Raw genomic sequence first — 17397 nt, forward strand, 5'->3', positions numbered from 1 at the left:
CACTTGTCTAACTGAGATTACAGACTTTTTGTATGATAAAATGGACCGAAAACATGTTACTGGTGGTATTTTCTTGGACCTACGCAAAGCTTTTGATGTTATTCCTCACAATTTTATACTTGCAAAACTTAAGTACTATGGTATTACTGGCAATGAATACAACTGGATGGAATCGTATTTAACAGACAGAAGGCAATTTGTAATGATTAACAATTGTCGCAGTGAATTTTTAAAGATAAAATCAGGTGTTCCACAAGGATCTATATTGGGTCCATTGATATTTTGTATTTTTATAAATGACATGTGTAATTTGAAATTGCATGTACATTCTAAAATGTCTCTTTATTGCTGATGATACCGCCATTTTTAATCACGGTGAATCAATTAAGCAGGTACAAAAGTATTTGCAAGATGATTTTGATTCAATATGTAAATGGTTAGACTTAAATAATATGCATTTACACCCGCAAAAAACAAAAGCCATGGTATTTGGTCAAAAGAAAAAGTTGAGGGGTGCTCATTTGCCAGTGAAATTCAGGAACATACAATTAGAAAATGTAAAAAAGATTAAATACTTAGGTGTCATGCTCGATCCGGGCTTGACTTGGTGTGAACATATTACTAATATCGTTTGTAAAATATCTCGAGCAATAGGTTGTGTAAGGCGGATTAAGCATTTACTGTCCTTGGATATCATGAAGAAGCTGTACTTTTCTATGATTTTACCTTACATTGATTACTGTAGTACATCTTGGGGAAGCAGTGCAAAAATACATTTAGATAAGATACAAAAACTTCAAAATAAATGTGCCAGGATGCTTTTGAAAAAAGATTATAATACATCACAAATATCTCTGTTGCAGTCACTGAAGTGGCAATCAGTAGATCAGCGTATAAAATATCAGTATTGTGTTTTTGTATATAAAATAATGAACAATTTAGTTCCAAATTATTTAAAACCTTTAGTATGTAAACGGCCCGTGAAATACAGGACACGGTTTTCTTTGCGATGCCCCCTTCAGCTTCCCAAAGCTAGAACTGAATATAAAAGAAAATCTTTCGCATATTTCGGACCCAAATTATTTAATGCACTTCCTTCAAATTTACAAGCCTGTACGTGTACCTCCTTGTTAGTTTTTAAAAAATTATGCAAAGCCTTTCATACGAATTGATGAAGAGCGAAATAATATTCCATTGATTTACAATGCTATGTACTTGTATGTTTAGATTGTCACTTCCCACTCTAAATTTTTTGATGTTAATTGTTTCTGATGTTAAATAGTTTGTATTTTTGTATTTTTGACGTTGAATGTTTTTTGATGATATATTTTATATTTATCTTGACATGTATTTTAAACTGCAGGGCGCCTTTGTAAAGCAGTTTTAAGAACTGAACAGGCCTACCCTGCAGTATAAAATAAATAAAGCAAAATAAATAAATAAATAAAATAAATAGGCTCAATGAACTTTGACCATGTTTTGGGTATGAACATTCAGATCTTAACCAATGATAAGTTTTTGTCTCTCCTGCGAAGCACAGTGATACCCCTTTCACAAACCCATCCTCCAATTATCCGCCTAAGAGTAATGCGGATAATTTAATGAAAATTGCATTCACAAACTCCAAAAATAATCCGGTATAATGGTAATGCGGATAATTCAATAAAAATTGCATTCACAAACTCCGAAAATAATCCACACTATTTTTTTACGAGCGCGCGACCTGAAAAAGGCAGATAATTGTCATGACAACTGCACACGCTCCCTCCGATGGGGTTGTGTTGGAAAAGGGTGACCTTTTGTGACCGCACCTTGGCAATTATCCGCATTACTTTGGAAATGCGTTCACAAAGCCAAAATCTGGTCCCGATGCTGCTTTTTTGCGGATAATTGCAGCATCGAAATAATGCGGATAACTCTGGTCCTGCTCCGATTTTACAACCAAATTATGCGGATATTATCCGCATAATTGTGTTTGGTATGAGACTATAAGCGACGTTTTTCCGATGGCGGCGGCGGCGTCAACGAGATGCGTCGATACGGGGGGGGGGCAAACGTATCGTTTTATCCCCCCCCGCAATAATTCTGCTGATGTGTGAAAATAAGATAAGATTGTAATGTTACACAGAAATCAGCAAGCGAGATTGAGATACCAACTCGTTCTTTATTTAAGATTGTGCTCAAAATGTCCGCTTTTTAGATTGGAATATAAAAAATTTCAGCTTGAGCTACGTGCTCGTATCATTTATGTAGCAAAATCCCATACATTTCATGATTAAATAGGTGAATAGAATGTCCCGTTTACAGTTCTAAACCTCAATAGAACTCCCGCTTCGATTTTTAATAATCTTTTGTTGGACATATATCTTGTTCTTTATCAAAAACGTCCATTAAACTGACTTTTTTTTCAGATCAAAATATCAAAATTTTCAGCTCGCGCTTCGCGCTCGCATCTACTGTTCTTTTAGATACTCAGAATATCAATCTTTCAGGTCAGAATATAAGGAAATTTCAGCTCGGCACTCGCATTATCTGTGTAGTGAGATACATGTATCTATCCTCCTCATGAGTAATTACTACGAACAGTCCTAAACAGGGACCTTTTTCCTGTTTTCACGTCAGTATACTAAATAATTTAAGCTCGCGCTTCGCGCTCGCATTAATTTGTTGGTGAGATATGTGTCTCTTTCTCATGAGTCATATATATATATATATATGTGTGTGTGTGTGTGGGTGTGTGTGTGGGTGGATGAGTTTGTTCCTTTTGTGTGATCGAGCGCCTTTGGAACGTTGGTTCATGATTTTGCCCCCCAATCTGAAAAATTGATCGACGCCCCTGGCGTCAACATCAAATCTTTACCGAAGATTAAGTATTTGAAATGATAGCATAACTTAGAATATATGGACCTAGTTCATGAAAATTTGGACATAAGATTAATTAAGTATTACTGAACATCCTGCCTGAATTTCAAGTCACATGATCAAGGTCAAAGGTCATTTAAATTCAATGAACTTTGGCCAAGTAGGGGGTATTTGTTAAATTACCATCATAACTTTTAAAGTTTATGGATCTGATTCATGAAACTTGGACATGAGTAATCAAGTGTAACTGAACCTATCATGTGAGTTTTATGACCAAAATCAAAGGTCATTTGCGGTCATTAAACTGTGGCCATTTTGGAGGTAATTATTAGATTGCTGTCATAACTTTCAAAGTTATAGATATAGTTTATAAAATGTGAACATAGGGGTAATCAAGTATCACGGAACATCCTGTGCGAGTTTCAGGTCACATGACCAAGGCCAATATGGACTTTGGCCATGTTGGGGTATTGAATAACCATCATAACTCTGAAAGTGTATGGATCTACTTCATAAATCTTGAACATATGAATAATCAAGTGTAACTGAACCTCTCATGTGAGTTTCATGACCAAAATCAAAGGTCATTTAAGGTCATTAAACTTTGGCCATTTTGGATGTAATTATTAGATTGCTTTCATAACTTTCAAAGTTATAGATATAGTTTATAAAATGTGAATAGGGGTAATCAAGTATCACTGACAAGTCTGAGGTTGCATGATCAAGGTCATATATCATGTATTGTTAATGAACGTACTGTTGTATCATTATGTGAATGGTGTATTTTGTGAATAATTATTTTATAGTCGTTTTCAAAGTCAGCTCTGCTGCTATATTGAATCGCGCCAGACGGTGTTCCACTTTTTTTCTGTGAAAAGTGGGTAGATTCCGTAGGTATCAAACCATCGGAAGCTACGTAAATCTTGCGGAAACTAGAAATATTACTGAAGGGGATTGATACCCGCGCCCTATATGCCGTTACCATGACAGCGCCGTTTCAAACACACTAGGAAAAATGATATTGCATGCCGATCTTTACCCAAGATGAATGTTTTTCTCAACTTTCGACACTTTACCCAAGATTAATGTTTTTGTCAACTTTCGACAGTAATGGTACACAAACTGGGGAAATAATTTTCCTGGGTTTTGGGGCAATAACATGCTGTTACCATGGCAACACGATTTCAAGAACATTAGGAAATGGGAATTGCATGTTTTTACCCAAAGACCAATGTTGGTGCCAACTCTCATGAGCATGCACAAGCCATTAACTGATGAGGTATTTTGATCTGCAATGAGTTTTTCACGGTTTTGGTTATGCTATGCGGTTTCCATGGCAACACGATTTTGTATACATGCAAAAAATAAGTATTGCACAGTTTTACCTCAAGACCAATGTGCGTTCCAAATTTCATGAAAAGGGGTTACGAACTGAGGAAGTAATTCGAAACGCAATTTTTCCCTTAATTTTTGCCGCATAATACATTTTTCCATGGCAACACAATATCTAACACAAAAAATGTATCTCGTACATCTTTACCTCAAAACCAATGTGGGGGCCGAATTCCATAAGAATTGGTTGAAATTTGATGAAGTAGTTTGAACCGCATGCAAGAAAAGAGGGAGTACGAAGCGCAAGATTTGCAATGGACCGACCGACTGACTGTACGCTGATTTTAATGGCCCCTTCAAACTTAGATGGTTTGGCGGGGGTATAATAATGTAAAGATTCGACCAACCACATGGATACTCTGTACAATTATTCTCATTCACGTGGTTAATTATATAGTACTTGGAAGTACCAATTGGTAAATATATTCCTACAACATACAATGACATAGGTAAAACTGAACATTCAGGATTTTTAAACAGCGCACTCCCTCTTTGTTTATAATTCTTAAAAAGAAATATCTCAAGCATTGATTTGTTGATTTTATTCAAGTGTAGAACATAAGGAGAACAATTAAGTATATGAATAATCAAACTACATTGACAGGATAGCCAATCAAAATTTAGATTGCTTATTTCCGACGGGATCGTTACCTTAGTAAATGATGACAGGTAAACTTAACTTATAAAAAAAAAATCATTGTAAAAATAAATTAAAGTTACAATTACGTCAAACAAAAATCGCAAACTTGAAAGCTGTACAGGAAATATGATGAAACAATGTTATTTAGTTCAGATCTTCAAAGGACGTGTATAATGTGAATGAGTAGACAAGCTTCAAGTAATTTTAAAGCCCCAAACCACAGGTAGAAGTAAATTTTTACTTATCAAATTGACAACTCTCTCTATGTATATTGCATAAATTACAAGTTCCATGCATATTTACCGCTTGCAGGCTGAGTACTTTGCTTTGAAAAAAAATAATAGTTGTTTTCCTTTTACATGGCTTTATTTCGCTTGGTCATGAGCTTTACCCTTCATATCTGAGAGCTACGCTCTTATAAAATCTACGATTTTATTTCCATGGAATTGACTAAATCAATTGTGAATATCACGTATATAAATATATATATATATATATATAAACAAAAGAAGACTTAATAGAAACGCCGTGAGGAGACATGGAAGATTATTTCTCCTCACGGCGTTTCTATTAAGTCTTCTTTGTTTCTACATTATGACGCCAAAACAGAACTCTTTGATTTATATATATATATATATATACGCGAATTATAGACAATTTCATAATTCTCACAGATACAAGTATGAAGATAAAAGTAGTGCCCATGTTAATTTTAGACAATAGCTACACAGAATTCTATTTACTCCACTAGACATACTAAGACTGGTTTGGGTCACTGTAGACTTGAAGTCACCATACTCATCGTGACACAAATCTGTCTCATTCAGACTCACAAGACTCATATTCCTCAAATACAATGGGTTCATACACTGATACAGATTGACACCTGATAGCAAGAGCCATCTTTTAATCGATGTTGATTCGCAGTCACAGTTCCATGGATTTGGATCAAGGTAGACGGTCCGCGAGAGAACAGGTAGACTACTTGGTAGAATCGATACGAGATGGTTGTTTCCAAGTCGTAGAATGAATCCACCCCTTTGGTTGATGAACGCAGACTCACTGATGTGATGTATCTGATTGTTTTCCAAATTAAGCTCTCCGATGTAAATACTACTTGCAAAAGTGTCAGGAGGGATACTTCTAATGTGATTGCTACTCAAATCAATATAGCGGATCCTTGGAATACCTTGGAACACCTCCTGTATTAGAAACTTGATTTCATTATTACTAAGAACCAGACTATCAAGGTCAGGGGCTGTTATTTTAGGTAAATTGATTATACCATTATCACTAAGGAACAGAATATCTAACGTAGGTAAATCAAAGGTGATATTTTCAGAGAACTTATGAAACATCGGGATGTTGGTCATTGACAACACTAGAAGAGATGTACTTTTCACCGTCAATGAATACGATAGAGTCATCGGATTTGAGTGGGATAAATGAAGATAAGCTAGATTGGTGAAATACTCACTTGGTAGCTGGTGAATCGGATTGCCTTCAAGTGACAAAATAATAAGTCTACAAGGATTGAACACATCGGCGGAAATATATCGTATCATATTCCAATCGAGGAACACATAATTTAGATAACATGTAAAGTCACATTGCTCAATACTTGCATTGAAGCAAATCGAGGTTCTTTCCAAAGATAAAATGCGATTGTTGGAACAATGAAATGTTTCAGTTGTCAAAGGGAGGCTCATATTCGTCAATATGCTGCGTGAAAGTTCGGCGTCTGAAATATGCGGTAGTTCCTCACCAAATCGGAAACGAAAATTAGAAATCATATTACCATCGATATTCAAATAACGTGGTTCTCCGATTTCATTCAATGATGTTAGAAAATTGTTTTGCAAGTTTAACTTTAAAAAATATTTTGAGCTTGAAATCGAAACATTGGTGATGGAATTATTGGCCACGCTGAAATACCACAAGTTTGTCAAATTATTCAAATCTTCTTTTCTGATACGTTCCAAGAGGTTTCCACTAAGATCCAGATAAAACAGTCTAGGAAAACTCGACAAGTCAGGGATCATCATCAAGTAGTTGCCTCGGATATCCAAATGCGTCAAATTAGTCGAACCCTGAAATGCGTATTTCTTGACCATCCGAATCTGGTTGTAAGATACATTTATATGGCTAAGGACATCAAGCTGCGTAAAATTCTCAAGAATTTGAAGTTGGTTACGAGACAGTGAAATGTATTGAAGTCTGTTGTGTTGATCAGAGTGTCCCCAATCTACAGTCTGAACTTTGTTATGAGACAAAGACAATCTCTCTAAACGAGGGAGTTTCCTAAGAAACGTAACATCTCCAATAGAGTTCCGATCCAGGTACAAAAACCTGAGACTGTGTGGATGATCATCATTCATCCTACTATCGTTAATGCAATTATCAGAAATGTGAACTTCTTCGATCTTATAGTTGATCAGAAACAATCTTTGAAGATTAGGCATCATACACAAGTCCAGTGTGAATGTGTTACTCACACGAGCATCTAAGATTTGAAGAGAGTCCTGTTCTTCTTGAAGAGGGTTTGCATTCAAGGTCAGAATTTGTATATTTCCGTTTTCATTCTGTACCATATTGGGTGTAGTTTTCAAATAATTTCCGTCGAGAAACAATTGAGTGATGCTGCTGTTCTTGCTAACCCATGATTCTGGGACAGCCGAAAGATTGGCATATCTTATGTCTACGAAGAGCAAACCTTGAGGAACGATAGTAGAAGGAAATATCGCCCGAATGGGGTTTCCTGTAAGGATAAGTATTTTAAGCGAAATCAGTCCACTGAGGTCAGGTAGGAAACGAATTTTGTTATTACTTAAATTTATATTACTTAATTCATGTGCATGAACATTTTCATGAAGGTCGAAGTTTATCAAGCAGTTAGATGTTGCTTTGAGATAAGTTATAGGTGGTGACAATGGAGATAACTTTGTAATAAAGTTGAAAGATAACTTAAGACTCAGTGGTTTGACATTGGCAACGTCGTGAAAATCACCTGGGCCAAGATTACGTATGAAGTTTGATTCGAGGTGGAGGTGAAAAAGATTCGGTAGATTATGTATGGCTGATATGTCAACAAGTCGATTATTCCTGAGACTGAGATCATATAGACGGCGAAGTCCTTGAAAGGCAAGTGGTTCCAAACTAGAAATTGTATTGTAGCCAAGACTCAATCGGCGAAGATACGAAAATGAGGAGAATGTGCCATCCTCAATAATACTGATCTTATTATTATCTAAGATGAACTTGTCAATATCCCTTGAAACATTGGCAGTTGGTACTGAAGTCAACAACCTGCTGTAGCAGATTACAGAACGGGCCGAGCATGAACATTCATCGGGGCAAGTAGCAATGCTTACAACTGAATGGTCCGATAAAACAGAAAAAGTAAGAAGTAAAAATAAAGCACCAAAGCGCCCTGATTGCCAGTAAAGAGTACAAGGCTTCATCCTGAGATCATTCCTCTTTCGACAGCGCAGATATATGTGCCGAGTAACAGTATAGAGCACATTGAATGACCGAATGGAAATGTTGCGCGGAGAAGTGAGTGCTATCCTTCGATTTTGTAAAATTGCACGATGATAATTGGTGGAAAAAATCAGATATAACTAGGGCCAGGAACTAGGGTAGGAGCTAACTGGGGTTTTTGTGGGTGTGATTTCTTTTCTTTTTTTTATAGAGGATGATCGAAATACCTAGATAAGGTGACGTCACTTCCTTTTCAATCGAATTTTTAGGCGTATTCAAGAGTTACACATGACACAGGCTTTTTTATAGCTTTCTTTTTTTATTTTCCTCTCTCTTTTGCCTTTTCTCCTCTTTATTACACTAATTCATTTTCAGTGTATCTCAGATGGTTGAGCCAAGATAAGCTAACATTAGCATCTCCACATTTAACATTTACATAAAATACATATCCGGGCCTGTAAATGGATAAAAAGATATTGAGTGATAAATCACTTGTCAGTAAGAAATAATCTTAAAACCTCATAACTTTCAGAAGAAAATGAATTTGCTTTAATTGATTATTGTTTGAGTAAGGTCCGCATGAGGTACTTCAGGTGTTAGTTACGATGTTCACCACTGGCGTTGACGGGGGTATTCATACGTGGGGGATCATTTTACCTTCGCTGGCATACGAAAATTACGTTTTCCATAATTTTGTGGATGTTTGTGTGTGAGAAAGTGTGATAAATTACATGTAAAATAGCTTTGCTAATCATTTTAATTAAATATTTGGTGATAGAAATGGGTATAAAGAATAAAAAATATTGATGGTGATTATGAATATACGAATATATATATATATATATATATAAATATATAAATATATATATATATATATACATATATATATATATATATGTATATCATAAAAGGTATAGTAAATGCCGTAGAAATGAAATCATAGATTTTAAAAGGAGCATAGCTCTCAAAAATGAAAGGTAAAGTCACACTCTTCGTCAGTGCCCATGACGTGACAAAAAAAAGAGAATTAAAAAAAAATCCGTTTCTGAAACAGTCGTGAAAATGTTACGATATACTGCAACAAATAACAATTAAATAATATGAAATTTGATTTCCCTTTCTTTTAATACAGGAAATACAAGTATATTAGCCAACAAAATTAAAACAAAATATCTTACAACAATCTCTTGAAGTATCCGATGTACAATTCAGGGTTGTAGTTCACAGTTATGATAGTCCAGTATAATCCAAATAAGATCCAAGTTGGTTGGCGAAAATTCACAATGGTGGCGATGATGAAACTGATGTTGAAGCACGATGAATAACAATCGAGTCACTGTAGCGAGTTGAAATGTCCGTGAAATCAGGGGCGTAGATAGCGGGGGGATGGGGGGATGCATCCCCCCAGAATTTTAGGTGGGGGGGATGGTGTGTACAATCATCCCCCCAGGTTTCTGTGGGGAAAGAAGCAAAATTATACAGTAATAAAGCAATGAATGCTAGTTAAAATCAATCAATAATAATAGCAGTAATAATCATAACGTACAGCAATGACAAACATGATCAAAATTGGACTTTTATTCAGAGTCAATCATCTTATATGCATTTACAACTTGCAAGTTTTAAGTAATAACAACTGTCTTGCGTCGTCATATACATTTAAGGATCGTTATTCAGAGTTTCACCAAGTACATTTCCTTATAATAATTATGTGTTTGCAAAGGAGATAAGTTCAAAATATTTCATTACAGATTTAAGAAAGTGTCGCTTAATCACTCCCTTTCAGAGCAATTGCTTTCATAACACATTAACACTGTTCAAACGAATTAATAAGAAATTACCTATACACATACACTGACCCTTTTCCCTGCTGGCCATGTCCTCAACCCCTACTTTGCAAAGGAAAGGTGAAAATTTTCAGTCTCTAAGGAGCGAATTAGTAAATGAATGATTTTGGAATGAAAGTGCAAATTTTGGATGGCCTCAGTGATATCCGGTTATTTTCACTCAATATTCACTCCTTAAAGAGTGAACTATTTCACTAATTTTTTCAGAGTACTTTGCGCTTTTCAAAGAAGGTAGAATCATCCAATATATAGACATGCCTTAATTCACGAAGGCAGATTGAATCAATCCATGGATAAGATTAATTTATGGTCTAAGATCACAGAACAAGCCTAACTCGACCCTCAGCGTGTTCATTGTCGGTAATTTTAAACAGAGTGTGCTTATCATTTTAGTGTCCGCATATCTGCACGTGGATAAGAAATATAATGTTGAGCTTTTTTTATTTTACCCCTATTACTATAATTGTAATTGATATTTTTTTAGCTATTTGGCTGTTTATTTGTTTATTTAGTAAAATAAGGAATACTAGTTATTCTAGATCATGTTTAGCAGGACTGTCATGACCAAGATGATAACTAGACATCCGACAAATGACATTTCTCTTATGATCATCTTTACTCATTGTCATTAATCAAACAAAAGATTACTGCCATGAAAAATGTGCAAGGAAGTTTGTTTATTACTGGATGCCCTGTTTATTGCTGAAAGCAAAGTGATTAAAAGACACACGAGATAATCCATGAGGCAGATCGTGTTATTTTGTTATCTTTAACTCGTCTGCTTTGGCCCATGATATTTTGTTTTTATCGAGTACGTTATCTCCTTCATTCTTTATATTTATATATTAATTATATATATATATATATATATATATATATATATATATTACATTGAAACAAAAGGTCATTTAATATAACAGCATCTAAACATAGAATATGAATTAAAGTGGAAGTTTACCCTGGAGAAAAAAATAAAAAATATTGATGTAGGTTTGAGAAGAATTCATTAAAGATTAAGAAAGTTATATGAATTCTAAATGTTATGTGATATAAGATGCATACGTTTCAAGATTTTTATTGTTCGTGATGAGTTTTGTTTTCTTTTAAAGGGGTGTGAAAATATCTGTCTATTGATATACTGAAGGTACAGTAAAAACCGTTTTCATTTTTTCAGAGAAAGTGACATTTCATTTATTTTTCACCATACAATATATAAGAAAGCTGTTCGTACGTGACGTAGCAAATCAAATAATTAAAAATCTATTTACCCTTTAATTGTTTGATAGGTTTTCCTCAAACCTTCGGCATTATTTTTATTACCTTTCCTACTTTTTTTGTCAGGGTGAACTTTCCCTTTAAAATATGAAATATGCATAAAACGTAAAATAGAAAGTAAAAAGGATTATGAATGGAAGTAAAAAGGGGGAAGCACACACACCCTCACCCACACACAACACACAAAACGCGCACACGCTAGATTTCAGTAGCCTGCAGGATAGTTCGAAAAATCTAATAATAATGATCATAATAACGGTATATTTTCCCCAGGGTAGCCACTTCAGTTTCGAAAACTGTTCTCCCAGCGGGCCCTGCTATTATTATTACCCGGCTAAGCTAGGCTACCCATTCAGGTGCACACAGCTTTTAAAGAACCATTTCCTGTCGGTACTTACTTACCTCAACTGGGTTAAGTGCAGCACAGTGTGGATAAATTTCTTGCTGAAGGAAAACACGCCACGTCTAGGATTCGAATCCACCACCCTCTGTTTGAAAGACGAGAGTCAGAACTACTAGACCACGACGCGCCCGTTCAATGGGTCGCGCAAATTTTAAGTGAACGAAAGGCTCCTTAGCAAAGATTTGTTTTTTTTTTACAATTGGAATGTCAAAGTTTCTTCTAGTATTATAACTACTTTTCTGAATTTGAAATCTGTTTAAAAGATATCGTGGTGCATTAGATCGATGTATTTCATGCATTATTATTGCCTCCCTTTTTCTAAACTTTGTTGTTACATTATCTAACTTGTGTATTATGAATGATTAGATAGTGGAAGAACGAGGCTTGAGTTTCAAGACTGACCTTAGAGCCCTATTTTATAACATATGTAGCTTACCTAGAAGAGTTACGCGTGAATTACTGTTTACACTATCACGCTAATCGAAATAATACTGAATCGTTAATTTATCAGTGTTTATAAAATAAGGTTGCCTGCTGTTGTGAAATAAAGTTTCGAATCCAAGGCCACTTTTCTTCAAACAGACTGAACGTGCAAATTCCAATCAATGTTTTCGTCAATAATCATACCGAGATATTTGCAATGAGTAAACGCTTGCAGACTTGAAGTGATATTCATAGTAGGATGCAACCTTCTTTTTTATTTCTGTTAGGAACAAATTACCATATATTCACACTTATACATTTAATTTAAGCTTGTTAGAGGCCAGCCACTGTGAAACTTATTTTTTATGTCTTCATTGAGTGAACGTTGATCATGTTCAGGATTTGCATCCCTATGGTAAAAACACGTGTGATGTGCATAAAACTATACCTGAGAATGTTGCACAGAATTGGGGAAAATCATTGACATAAAAAGCAAACAATGTCGGACCAATTATTGATCCTTGTGGAATTCCACACTTGGTTTTATTTGAGACTTAACTCCATTTAAACTAACATACTGCTCTTGCGATCTTAAATAATCCCTACATCAATCTATTTCTTTGGGAGACATGCCTAAATAGTTCATTTTAGTGAGCAGAACACATTGGTCTATTGAACCAACTGCTCTTACAGACAAGCTCTGTGGTAGAACCATTATTCATGTTTAGGATTATCGTCAGTTAAGTTCAAGAGAGAAAAGAGGTGATGAAATTCTGAGTGATTGTCGCTTAATCATCATTCAGGAATTTGTGAACTTGTTTCAGTACTGAGGCAAGTATAAGATATAAATTTGGACATTCTCAGTTTGAGAACTCATTTGAAGGATTATCGTGGTCATTCCTATTGACATCTAAACAAGCAGTCTGCACGGCCCATGTGTGACATTTTGTACATTGTATACCTTTTTGATATGTTTCAACAGGTTTGCAACTTACATAAGCAAAACCTTCAACATATTAACAGGAGGAAAAATACAAACACACTCTTACACACACACACACACACACATATATATATATATATATATATGTGTGTGTGTGTGTGTGTGTGTGTGTAAAGCTTTACATGTACAACAGCTTTGTTCTCTTCATCCATGTACAACATTCATTACATGTACAACAACCATTGTTCTCTTCATCCATTTCTTTACAATATTTAAATAAAAAAAGAGTTGCCAAAAGCTGTTGTACATGTAAAGCTTTACACATTTGTATTTCTTCTCCCATACGTGTACTGTATCAAAGCAATAGCTTTGATCCAGCTGAGGCATGGCGGCTTGTCATAGTTCAAAACTCACCTTCACCCGACAAAGAAAAATATAATTGGTATAGTGTCGAAAATCTGTCTATCTGACGGTCAATCGGATCTGGCTCGCCCTAACCACTAACCCGTCTCTGTGGTCTAGTGGTTAAGGCACCGGCGTTCAAAGCTGGGGGCCCGGTGTGCGACATGTGCGAAGTTTCATGAAATAACTTTTGGCAGAAGTAACAAAAACAGTCCATGAAACAAACTTTCATTTCATATTTGTGAAAATTTGACTTCTTCTCTCATAGACTTGTGTACATTATGGGTGCATACGTTTAAGAATAAGTAACCCCTTATTCAATATGGTGGAACTTTTTTTCAAGGCTGTCTTTAGCAATGTAATTTGGCAGTAATGTTCATCACCCTATGGGCAGAATTCTGTGCAAAAATGAAATCGATATGTTCATTCATGGCTGAGTGAGCACGCATCAAAGTGGGAAAATTGGTATTTTCAATGTCACAGACTCATTTTAAAGGGTAATAAAGTGAATATTGAGGGCGAATTCGGTTTCAAATGTTTTTTTATCATCCATCATTTCTATCACCACACACTTTCCGAACTTTAAACATATTTTTCATGGTTGAGCGAGCACATTCGAAAACTTAGGAATGAATACTCTTTATACGGCTTAATTTCTCATGATCAGTTGAATTTATGGGCAAATCAGTGGTGGATCCAGAATTTTAAAATGGGGAGGGGCCTATAATCGGGGGAGCCACCAACATTTTCAAATTTTAAAATGATCTAATAAGTTGTATAGGATAACACCATTAACCCCTATGATGATACGTCACAATACAGGGGCCGCGGAAAGGGTTTCAAAGTGGGGGGGGGGGACTGAGCCAAAAGTGGGGGATGGGGGCTGACCATGCAAGAAATCACAATCGTTTGGTAATTTTTACATTTTTGCACATGCTTTTTGAAAAAAGTGGGGAGCTGAACCCCCCCCCCCCCACCTCCCCCGCTTCCGCAGCCCCTGCAATACAATGTGCTCACTCAACCATGAACATACGATATCAAATTTGTGTGTGGAGTGACTAAATGATGGATAGTAAAACAGTATAACACCATAAAATTCACCTAAAATCAGGTTTTTGTCCAACTTTGTATTTGCACAATCTGAAACACGACTCTTGTGACTTACAAAAATGGTCATTTTCAATTCAATCTTTGATTACTCATGCATGACTCAACTGATCAATCTCATATTTCTCCAGGAGTTGCCTAATGAGTGTAGAAAACCACCTTCGAAATATCATATCTCAAAATAATTCCGTTCAAAAGTTACAGCAATTTGATTTAGGGGGGACTTACTTTTTTTGTTGTGTGTATATATATATATATATATATTGTAAAGAAATGGATGAAGAGAACAATGGTAGGCGTAGCTTAAATCAAGGTTCCCCAGAGCTATCTACCCTTTGGAAAAATTGGTGATGCGGAAAAAATGTCTCTGCCGGGAATCGAACCTGGGCCCCCAGCTTTGAACGCCAGTGCCTCAAACACTAGACCACAGAGACGGGTTAGTGTTTAGGGCGAGCCAGATCCGATTGACCGTCAGATAGACAGATTTTCGACACTATACCAATTATATTTTCCTTTGTCGGGTGAAGGTGAGTTTTGAACAATGACAAGCCGCCATGCCTCAGCTGGATCGAAGCTATTGCTTTGATACAGTACACGTATGGGAGAAGAAATACAAATGTGTAAAGCTTTACATGTACAACAGCTTTTGGCAACTCTTTTTTATTTAAATATTTTAAAGAAATGGATGAAGAGAACAATGGTAGGCGTAGCTTAAATCAAGGTTCCCCAGAGCTATCTACCCTTTGGGAAAATTGGTGATGCCGAAAAAATGTCTCTGCCGGGAATCGAACCCGGGCCCCCAGCTTTGAACGCTGGTGCCTTAACCACTAGACCACAGAGACGGTTAGTAGCTAGGGCGAGCCCGATCCGATTGACCGTCAGATAGACAGATTTTCGATTCAAAGCTGGGGGCCCGGGTTCGATTCCCGGCAGAGACATTTTTCGGCATCACCAATTTTTCCAAAGGGTAGATAGCTCTGGGGAACCTTGATTCAAGCTACGCCTACCATTGTTCTCTTCATCCATTTCTTTACAATATTTAAATAAAAAAGAGTTGCCAAAAGCTGTTGTACATGTATAACTTTACACACACACACATATATATATATATATTTACATATATATGTATGTATATATATATATATATATATACATACATACATATATATTTAATGAGAGATCGCATGTATTATTTTCTCATTTTCATCTGTTTCACGATTTATAAACATAATAGTGCGTCCCACAAAAAAGAAATCGAGATTTATCGATGATTCATCATAACTGAATAACAAATGAATTAGACAAATAACCTACCATTGTAAGGCTTAGAATCTCCTCTTTTATCTGAAATTTCTTACCTATTTCTCATTCACGCATGATTGAGTAAAACAATTTGAAGAGGGGATACCAAGCAGAGGTTTGCAGTGGTGTGACTACCTACCATGCTACCGGCGCCATCTATTGCAAGTTTTTACAGCGTTCCATCGTATGGGTGAGTGTGTGTGTGCGGGTGCGTTTGTGTGCGAGTGAATCCAGGGAACGGAAATGTTGACTTTTAAAATTGAAAATTTTATCTTGTAGATTTTGACATGTTATTGAAAAAAAGAACAATCATAATTATTTACTTATTATTTACTCATTACTCATTATTTACTTATTTATCTATTTTTCTCTTTCTCCTGTCCCTTTTTCGTTTGATTACAGAACTTTGTTTCTGGCAAGTTTCTCAAAGCCCTATCTTAATATATACCCGTGTTTGTGTGTGTGTATGAGTGTATATAATTATACATATGCCCTTGTACATAATGTGAGTGTGTGTAAACATAAACTCCCACCTTATTGTTTATTTCAAAGTAAATTGCGAAGGAGGCATAATGACTTTTGATTCAAATAGAGTCATGTAAAATGAATAATAGCAATAATGATGATTAAATAATATGATAAAGAGAGTTTGATAATCACTATACGTTTACAACATAAAGAGTAAACCATTACATCGTACCTTTACATTAAAACTTTTGGAGTTATTGTACCAAGTTCATGCAATACCACCCATCCCCCCCCACTACACCCAGTGGCGTAAATACCATCGGCTGTCCAAAAAACGGGGAAAAGGAGAAACATAGCAGGAAAGAAGAAATAATTGTTCATCATAATTATGTTATGTTATATTACATAAGAAACAGTTTTTCATAACTTTATGAAACATTATTTTCTCAGGGCCTATGTATTCATTGTTCCTGGTGCTTGCATTGTCTGTCTAACGAGATATATAATCCTGTTGTACTAAAACCTCCCGTTTTCAAGTCAATATACACCAAACATTTCCTCGCACTTCGAGTAATTATTGTTTTATGTAGTGACATATGCTCCTTTATCATGACTTCTTAAAGTTATTGCCCCATTTTAAGGTCTCAATATAAAACATTTCCTTCCATGCTTACATTCGCATTCGTGAATTGATGATAAATGTCTGTTCTTCGTGAATTCTTAAAATCAGTCCTTAAAATATTCCTTTTTCGAATCTGAATATAAAAAAATTTCAGCTCGCGCTTCGCGCTTGCATTATTCGGTTAGTGAAATACGCATGGTCTAGTGAATTCCTACAAACAAGCCTTTGAAT

The 17397-nt window shown here is 35.6% G+C and overlaps 1 protein-coding gene across 1 annotated transcript; it reads right to left on the minus strand.

Annotated features, from left to right (window-relative positions):
* Positions 1-5562: 5562 nt before the first annotated feature.
* Positions 5563-7485, minus strand: LOC121418086 (phospholipase A2 inhibitor-like). The gene is made up of 2 exons (XM_041611792.1): positions 6870-7485; positions 5563-6395 (listed from the first exon to the last, which is right to left on the minus strand). Exons 1-2 carry the CDS (start codon positions 7483-7485, stop codon positions 5563-5565), a joined length of 1449 nt encoding a protein of 482 aa, XP_041467726.1.
* Between the last annotated feature and the right edge of the window lie 9912 nt (positions 7486-17397).

Source organism: Lytechinus variegatus, chromosome 7 (assembly GCF_018143015.1).
Source record: "Lytechinus variegatus isolate NC3 chromosome 7, Lvar_3.0, whole genome shotgun sequence".
Classification (NCBI taxonomy): Eukaryota; Metazoa; Echinodermata; class Echinoidea; order Temnopleuroida; family Toxopneustidae; genus Lytechinus; species Lytechinus variegatus.

Excerpts from the sequence above, each read along its gene's own strand:
- LOC121418086 (XM_041611792.1), bottom strand. The coding sequence starts at position 7,485 with ATGGTACAGAATGAAAACGGAAATATACAAATTCTGACCTTGAATGCA. Across the intron at positions 6,396-6,869 it reads TAGTGGAAACCTCTTGGAAC|GCAATCCGATTCACCAGCTA; the intron begins GTATCAGAAAAG and ends TGTCACTTGAAG.